The sequence below is a fragment of the Octopus sinensis genome, linkage group LG17 (assembly GCF_006345805.1).
Source record: "Octopus sinensis linkage group LG17, ASM634580v1, whole genome shotgun sequence".
NCBI classification, from domain to species: domain Eukaryota; kingdom Metazoa; phylum Mollusca; class Cephalopoda; order Octopoda; family Octopodidae; genus Octopus; species Octopus sinensis.
The window spans coordinates 5,057,212-5,067,211 of record NC_043013.1 but is presented as its reverse complement, the minus strand read 5'-3'; the positions used below and the strand labels follow the sequence as shown (position 1 = coordinate 5,067,211).

Below are 10,000 nucleotides of genomic sequence, written 5' to 3'. Positions count from 1 at the left end.
GGGGCTAAACACAGAGGGGACAAACAAGGACAGACAAACGGATTAAGTCGATAATTCGACCCCAGTGCATAACTGGTACTTAATTTATCGACCCCAAAAGGATGAAAGGCAAAGTCGACCTCGGCGGAATTTGAACTCAGGACGTAACAGCCGATGAAATATGGCTACGCATTTCGCCCGGCGTGCTAACGTCTCTGCCAGCTTGACGCCTTAGTGGTATTTCATCTGAAGACAGATGAAATACCACTAAGCATTTTGGCCAGCATGCTAATGATTCTGTCAGTTCGCCACCTTAATAATAATAATAATAATAATATAATAATAATAATAATAATAATAATAATAATAATGGTTTCAAAACTTGGCCAACCATTGTTGTTATTGTGAGCATCTGTTTGCTCTGCCGTTCGAGAGTCTTTGTACAACTGAACACAAGAGTTCTCTGATAATTAATGTTAGATTGTTTAATTTAAAGATTCTGTTGGAGAATGATAAATGACTATTTCAACTGACCTGACAGATCTGGGAGAAGAGATCCTGGGGATTGGTAAAAAGCCTGGAACCAAGGAGGAAGGCAAACACATATGTCCGCTGAAAATAGAAAAATAAATTGGGAAAATGATAAATAAACTGGAAAAGAAAACTGTGACAAATATAGAAACAAGTTAATAACTGGGGTTGTTTTATTTGACTAAAAAAAGAAAAAAAATGACAGTGGTGCTCCAACATGGCCAAAGTCTAATGACTGAAACAAGTAAGAGATAAATATATTAAACGAGCACTCAGAAAGCGCAAACCTTCGCCAAGGCAACACCAACTTCCTCGCAACGATTTGCCGGACATGATTTTTAGAATGAAAATATCTGAAATAAACTCAAATGCTCTCACAAATGACAATATTAAAAATGAACCCGACCACTCTCAAAAATTAAGTAAAAAAAAAAACAGGAAAAATAATCCAAAAAAATAATTAGGTACCGGATTGATCCCAAAATCTAATCAGTTCATGCCAGTCACAAGGCCAAACATCCCTGGAAGTTTCATTGGAATCCATCCAATGGTTCTTGAGATATCTTGTTCACAGACAAACAAACTTGACTGAAAACAATACCTCCGCCTTTGCTAAGACAGAGGTAATGGATGCCGGTATGGCTGTGTGGTAAGAAATTTGCTTCTCAACCACATGGTTTTAGGTTCAGTCCTACAGTGTGGTACCTTGGGCCAACCAAAGCCTTGAGAGTGGATTTAGTAGACAGAAACTGAAAGAAACCCATTGTATGTGAATGTGTACATATGTATGTTTGTGTGGGTGTCTTTGTAGCTGTCTCTCCACTGCTTGACGATTGATGATGGTTTGTTTACATCCCTGTAACTTGGCAGTTCAGCACCCCCCACCACCAAAAAATAAATGATGAAATAACTACCATACTTAAGAAAAAGAAAACAAGATGCCAAGGTCAATTTATTTGACTAAAATCCTTCAAGGCAGTGCTCCAGCATGGCTACAGTCCAATGACTGAAGTAAGTAAAAGTAATTATTTATTGTCTACTTTTAAGGAATCTAAAGTTTTTCTTTATTTTTAAAAAAATTGAAATTTTGAAGTAGACAAAATAAAATTTTAAAAATTGAATAAAAAATGCTAAAAGAAAAATGAGGAATTTCACTTTAGATATTCCTCAATAATGTACTACCACCCTGTCATCTAGCCACCACCATCACCACCATCTTCATCTTCACCATCACCCTCAGAGCTAGTATCTTCATCTCCACCATCACCAGCAGCAGTAATGCCTCCACCACCCTCATCTTTGCCATTACCAAAAACCCCACCTCACAACTATCAGCTCCATCACCACCATCTCTACATCCACCACCACCACCACCACCAGCATCAACACTATCATCTTCATCACTAACGTCACCATTGTCTTCATCACTGCCACCACCACCACCATCAATATTCCCAGTACCACCATCACCACCATTACCACTCCCACTGTCATCACCACCATCATCCCTGCTAATTCCCTCCCTCCACCATCTCTGCCAATCCTTTATTTATTTAGACTCCCTTCTTAGTTACTATATTTAGCTCCACTCCTCAAACCCCCCATACCCAACCACCCACCCACTAGTTTTGCGCAATATGAAAGGAAAACCCTAAAAAAAAAAGATAAAACTGAAAAACCCTTAAAAAAGAAAAAGATAAAACTGAAACCCTAAACACACCCACACTATTGAAAAGGATGATTAAGAAACCCTTTAACAAGTATCAAATTAACTCCTGTTAATAATATGTATGATGCAGGTGAAATACTGTTTCCTCCAAGGGTGTGGTTCCCCCTATTTGGGGGAGAAACAAAGGAGTGTTGTAGTAATAATACCTCGGATAAAAACGTTTTGTTTCCGTGTTAGAAATAAACATAACAATGAAGCTACTTCCCGTTTCTTTGTTGATGAGAAGATATTAATTTTAATGTTTTATTTTTAGCCCTGAAGCATTCAAGATACCAGGGCCCCCCTGTCAAATGTAAGGCTTATTAATTTTTCATCTTTTACTTGTTTCAGTCATTAGACTGCAGCCATGCTGGGGCACTGCCTTGAAGAACTTCAGCAGAGCAAATCGATCCCACTACCTATTATTTTAATGTAAAGCCTGGTACTTATTCTATTGGTCTCTTTTGCTGAACTGCTAAGTGACAGGGATGTAAACCCACCAACACTAGTTGTGAGGTAGTAGTGGGAGACAAACACACAAACAACATATGTGTGTGTGTGTGTGTGTGTGTGTATTTATATATGTAGATCGCTAGCCACTACACATTCTTTATTTTCTCTCCTTGTTTCTTTCTGTGGAAGAGCATAGGCTCGAAATGTTAAAGACTTTTTCACTTCCCGAGCATTATACTAATACATCTGTTTGTTGTCTATACCACCTGTCTTCGTCTTTTTGTGAATTCCCTCTCTCTCTCTCTTTCCATATATATATATATATATATATATATATATATACATACGACAGGCTTCTTTCAGTTTCCATCTGTTAAATCCACTCATAAGGCTTTGGACAGCCTGAGGCTATAGAAGTCACTTGTTCAAGGTGCCATGCCATGGGACTGAACCCAAAACCATATGGTTGGGAAGCAGACCTCTTAACACACAGTCATATCTGCACCTATTCATTCGCAGTGTTTTAGAATGACATTGTAGGGTAGGTGTGAGAGGCCACATCTGTCTGGTCTGAACATAAAACACATGGAATATTTCGACAAGACATGGCCACAGTTGAAATATTAAAGTGTGAAGTCTCCTTCTTTTGACATTGCTTACCAATTTTCATTCCACATTGTTGGCACAGGGATGGCTGTGTGATTGAGAAGTTTGTGGTTCCAGGTTCAAAACTGACCTGGGATTAAACAACAACAGCCTCTACTACTATGCTCTGCATACAATGAAACCGGTTGTGGTGACACCCGTCTCAAAAACAGGGCAGTGCCAGAAGAACACATCCGGTATGTTATGATTTACCATTTCTAAAAAAAGAAACAGTTTGCAATAGAAGAAATAATGAAGAATACAGGATGTTTATGGTAAAATATAATTCTGCATGTGAGAAAATGTCACAGATAATGCCAAAAGATTTGAAATGGTAACAGCAGCAGTAGCAGAATTTGGGCATCGTTTGTGAAATTTAAGAATCACCAATTGTTAGTTGGAATTGTGGAAGACTGCTGTGTGACTTGGTGAAATTTTAGTATAAAATGTTGTCAAGTGGAGCTAGCTAGCACTTAATGTCAAAAAAAAATTGTAAACAAGTTATATATATATATTCTTTAGATGATAGTTGCAAGTGTTGCTGTGTGGTTAAGAAGTTTGCTTTCAAACCAGATGGATCCAGGTTCAGTCCCACTGCATGGAATCTTGGACAAGTGTCTTCTACTAGAACCCCAGGCCAACTAAAGCTTTGTGAGCAGAGTTGGAAGATGAAAACTGAAAGAAGCTTACACATATACACACACACACACACATATATATATATATATAATAATAATAGTAGGGAATATAATTCCAAACTTACAGGGAAAAATTTAATTTAGCAATTCTAAATCAAATTTCACAATATATAATATATGTATATAATTGAGAGAAATAACCTCTATTAAGTAATTTAATAGTGAAAGACACTATCTATCTATCTATCTATCTATCAATCTATAGATAGATCCAATACATGTAGAATCAACAAAAAAAGTACTCCAGCCAGTGAGAGAGATTACTTTAATACACAACTGAAAGAGCTACTAATAGTTTCATGCTTATATGATACTTTGATACATTGACTAGGCATATTTATAAAATACATCATAATGGCTTGGCGATACAAAGTATAGGAGAATATTGTAGTTTGCTTGAAGCATTGTGTATTGTTTGTAAAGAATAAAATGTTTTGAATGACACAACAATGCACTATAATACAGACAATGGGCTATAAGAACTGTTGTAATTTAGTTATCCATAGTCTGATATGATATTTTGGAATAAAATTCCTTCTTCGGATATTCTTAGATGGAGTCGCTGCTATAATCGGCTTTCCAATGGACGATAATGGTTTTAAATTATCCAAAAGCCGTTAGTAAACCGATTATAGCAGTGACTTCATCTACGAATATCTGAAGAAGGAATTTTATTCCGAAATATCATATCAGACTATGGGTGACTAAATTACAACAGGTATACTCAGCCCATTGTCTGTATTATAGTGCATTGTGCAACCATTGAAAACTTTTTATTCTATACATGGTATGTTTTAGAAATATGCCTAGTTAATGTATCATATAAGCATGAAACTATGAAACTACTAGTAGCTTTTTTAGTTGTGTGTATGTGTGTGTGTGTATCGTTGGTATTATGCAAAATGTTACTTTTTCAGAAAACAAAAAATAGTTTCACTATTCCATAGCAAAACCATTGTACAACATTTTGACAATTTTTTATATCTTGGATTCTGAAGCAGTTGGAGATACGATAGTTTGACCAAAAGAAGCAGTTATTGCCAGCAGAAATAATATTGAGAAAAACCGCATTTGGCCAAATTTGGACATACAACAGTTTAACATAATAGCAATGATATATTGCTATTAGTAGAAACAAGTACAACAGAAGAAATGAAGTTGAAAATGTACAGAGAATATATTATAATTAATTAGAATTTAATTATATTTTAAAATATAGGACTACACTTGACTGGTTTCACATTAGATTTTCCAAAGTATATGGAGTTATATTACAAATTATGTTTATTCTGACCATTATTATAAAGACTGTTTGAATGTATCAATGTTTGTTTTTATGTAAATTTAGGATAAGAACAATTTAACATTAAAATGAAGAATTACTCAATACCATTTTGGTATTATACTTTCACAACAAGAGTGGTGGCAGTGACTTCGAAGTTTCTATCTACTGACCATGTGTGTACATGCAGTGGCGGACTGGGTCTAAAAAATTGGTTGCCAGGAGACTAAAGGGGCCCACCCGCAACTACAATGTTGTCATTTTTTGTTTTTGTTAAAAGTATTCTTTTCAGCTGTCTACAAACACAACCAGGTTGAAATAATTAATGCATTCTTCGTGGAGTGAATAAAAAATTCTCAAACTTGAGGGGATGGGCCCCTTAGATATACTAACACGGGTCCCCATATATGGATCTTAATGGTGTAGGAGCTCACTTGCCATCAGACAAGCTGGCAACCTGGCCACTCCACCACTGTGTACGTGTGTGTGAGAGATAGAAAATTGATATTTCTCACTGGACTATCAAACAAGGGTTGGCCAGATCCACAACAAAATTCTAATGAGAAATAAGAAATCCAGACTTGTCTTTACAAAGGCAAATGGTCTGAGGAAAGCATACAGATGTGTGAAAGACAGCCATTCTCATTGGTAGTCAGTAGCCTCAACTACATACACATATGTGCTATCAAATTTCTTTGATTGGTTGAAATTCAATGATTGTGATTAGTGGAAATATAAATTGATTAGATGATTTCCCTTAGATTTTTCCCTCTTGGCATTCACTGATTGGTTTAAATTTATGTCAAGGTTTATCCTTGACACATATTTTAACCAATCAGTGACTGTTGTCTGTAACCAGTTAAATAGTTATATATATGTAATCAAAAGAGTTAAGTGATGGAATGGTACACGGTCCATTACAAACTACTATACCAGACATAAAATTCAATTTTTGATCATTAATCAATATTTCCAACAGATCAATAACACCTCATTCTTCTCCATCTATCATCTATCAATAGTTGTAAAATTTTAATAAAGTGTTGTAGTGAAGCATGCTGGAGTAACATGATGGTTTTGTCAATAATCTGTGAAATCGGTAAATATATATCTTGGTCTTCGAGTTTTAGCTTTGAACCATCAAGTTATTGGTTTTTGGTGAATAGTCTGTTTTGTGAAAACCCCTTTTAGTTCATGACTTTTCTACAGATTGTAAGCATTTCCAACTTTAATGAAATGCCTCTCTTTATAAAATGTTTAATTAACAAGTCACAGGTTATATCATGCTGACAATTTCAAAAAAGAATGAAATAGTGCTACGCATGATTACCAACGATGAGGAATTTTAACAACTTCACACACAAAAAAAGTTAAATACATGATTTCTATGCATCTTTTTCCTCTATAATTCCTTAATTTTAATTTCAAACTACTTATCCTACCTTATAACAAAATGATTATCTCCTTAGTAATAGCTGTATATGTACACACACACATGGACACGGGAACACACACACACACAAGTTGCCACTGTAGTTTTGCTCCAGGCCATATGCAAGTGAGCACATCTATGATCAACGACATTCCAGCTATGACCATCCTGTATTTTCACCAGGCATAATGTACCTAAGACAGGATTAGTAGTAGTAGTAGTAGTGGTAGTACTAGTAGTAATGATGGTGGTGGTAGTAGTAGTAGGAGTGGGAGAGGGGCAGCAATAGTATTAAGTTACCAGTAGTAAAGGCAGGAGACCTCATCAATTTGGTAACTCTTAATTACTGTTTTTTGATTAATTAACAGAAATAATCTGAATGGGATGTTTGTCTTCGTGGAATGGCAGTGGTGGTTGAGTTGGTATTGGCTATGGTGGTGGTGGTGTTGGTTGTATTGGTTGTGGTTGTATTGGTGGTGGTTGTATTGGTGGTGGTTGTTGTTGTTGTTGTTGTGGTGGTGGTGGTGATGGTTGTAGTGAAGTCATAAGTAAACTGTTCCTCTCATCCAACTCATCAGAAGAAAAAAACCCTAATTGTTGTTTTTCTCTTTACATCAGTCTATGGATATAATAATAATTAAAATCCTTAATCTAGCTGGGAGGTTTTAATCCCTAATTTAGCTGGGAGATTAAAAAAAATGTTGAGTCAAATATGTACCTCATTCATCCAGGCTGTCAGAGGGATTAACTCAATTTGAAACAGGATCAAGGTCTTAGGAAATTAAGCCGAGGTTAGTTAGAAAGACCCTGCTTTTTTGCTTAAGGTGACAAGAGGTCAAAAGTTCAGTAAAGGATTTAAAGAGAATATAAAGGGGCAGGTATGGCTGTGTGGTAAGAAGTTTGCTTCCCAACCACATGGTTTTAAGTTCAAATCCACAGCATGGCATCTTGGGCAAGTGTTTTTTTACTAAAACCCTGGGCCGACAAAAGCTTCGTGAGTGGATTTGGTGGATGGAAACTAAAAGAAGCCCATCATATGTGTGTGTGTTACTGTCTCCTTGCTTTGACATTGTGCGATAAAAGTAAACGAGCGTCACTGTCATATAAGCAGTGTCAGTCATTTCCAGTCTGTCATGGAAACCTACCTGGCTTTGGGGAAATATTACCTTATTTGGAAACAGGTGAGGGTTTGTGACAGGAAGGGCATCCAGCTGTGGAAAACCTGCCTCAACAAATTCCTTCTGCCCCATGTGAGCATGGAACAAGCAATAATAACAACAACAACAATAATCCTTTCTATTATATATGGAGGGGAAGGTGGAAGAGGAGATTGGGAGGGTTGGCTTGAGAAGGGAGGATGTCCAAAACCAGGCAAGATGGTGTGAGGGTGGTTGCTATGGCACTGAGGTAGATCTGGCTACCCCCCCATTTATGGGACAAAACCCTGATTTAAAACACTGGATGATGATGATGATGACTAGAGGCACAACACCTGAAATTTTCACTGGTACTTAATTAGCTGACCCCAAAAGGATGACAGGCAAAGTTGACCTTGCTGGAATTTGAACACAGAATGTAAAGATGGACGAAATACAGCTAAGTATTAATAATAATAATAATAATAATAATAATAATATGGTGCTGGTGTCACTTAGAAAGCACTTGTGATAGTACCACATAAAATGAACCTGGTACACTGTGGAGTGGTTGGCATTAGGAAGGGTATCCACCCATAGACACCTTGGCAAATCAGATTATGGAAACAGGTATGGCCTCTAGTTTTCCCAGTTTGTATCAAGCCGTCTAACCCATGCCAGCATGGAAAACAGATGTGAAATGATGATGGATAATGATGAAAGGAGAAAAGAAAGAAAAGAGGGAAAGAATAAATAAAAGAAATGAATGAAAAGAAAGAAGGAAAAAAATGAAAAATATCGATAAAAAATCCGGAAACTGATGGAATGGAATGGGAGGGGGGAGGGAGTATTTGGAAAATATTGGAGATGGTTTTTATCCTGAAATCACAACAGTTTAGTCATTGAATTACGGAGAGGAAGGAGGACAGTGTGTTGGGGGTGGGGGGAAGGGTAAAGAGGAGATGATGAAATATGGAGAGGCAGGATGAGGAGGAAGAAGTGGGGAAGGAGAAAGTGAGTGAAGAGGGGGAGGCAGGGACGGAGAGAAGGTGATAGGATGAGCAATGAAAGAGGAAGGGAGAGAGGGAAGATTTTTTGAAGGGTGAGGTAGTGGGGAGAGAGAGAGAGAGATGGGAAGGGGAGAAAAAGAGGAAGATGAGAAGATGATGATGGGGTGGAGGGAGAGAGAAAGGGAGAGAACGAAAAAGGAGAGGGAGTGGAGAGGAAGAGAGTGAGAGGAACAATGAAAGACAGGGAGTGGGAGAGTGGGGCAGAGGAAGATAGATAGAAAGGGAGAAAGAGAGAGAGTTAAACCTCCATTCCACCCCCACTCAATACACAAGATCTGACTTAATTATAGGGGTTGATAAAAATAATACCAGTGGCATCTTGGGGTCCTTCATACATCAACAGTAATACGTCTCACATTTTTTTTGTATAAAGTGTAGCTTTATGACAATGTAAAGATATCGTTTGCAATGGAAATGGATCTCAGTCAGTTTCTAAGATGATCATTTAGTTCGATCAACCAAACGTTCTGCTCTTTCAGTCATGTGACACAGCATGTGATGAAGCTGAGATGTTTTAATCCATCTGATGGGCTTCCTTACCATTTCCATCTACTCGGTGTCTGTCAGAAGGCTTACTTGGGTCTGAGGCTATGGAAAAAGGAACATACTAAAGAAGCCAGGCCGAGGATTGAACCCATGGCCTCATGATTGTGAAACAACCATCTTAGCCATTCAACCACAACACACCAACATTAAATACATGTGGAGATGAACAATATCGTAAGAAGGTGTGTGTGTGTGTGTGTATGTACCTGTCTGTGCGCAGATGAAAATGTACGTGTGAATATGCATGTATGTATGTATGTATATGTATATGTCTATTTTTGTATGTGAATATGGATGTAGTATGGCCACATGTGTATGTATATATGCCTGTGTGTATTTGTCTCTGTGTGAACGTGAGTGTATGCGTGTATGCAAATTTATGTGGAAGGATATGCAAATGTATGCCTATGCATCTACACTCACACAAATATTGCAATGTTATGGATGTGTATATGAATGTGTGCGTATGTGTACATACACATACACAATTGAAATATTGTGAATGCGTATGTGTGTGTAT

General features: G+C 37.2%; 1 protein-coding gene across 1 annotated transcript in view; it reads right to left on the bottom strand.

Moving 5' to 3' along the window:
• LOC115221021 (ras-GEF domain-containing family member 1B) overlaps window positions 1-10,000 on the bottom strand; it is an 89,816-nt gene that overhangs the window by 54,663 nt on the left and 25,153 nt on the right. Inside the window, exon 4 of the mRNA XM_029791237.2 lies at window positions 514-591. Coding sequence (XP_029647097.1) covers window positions 514-591 — 78 coding nt within the window. The remainder of the gene's footprint in view (window positions 1-513; window positions 592-10,000) is intronic.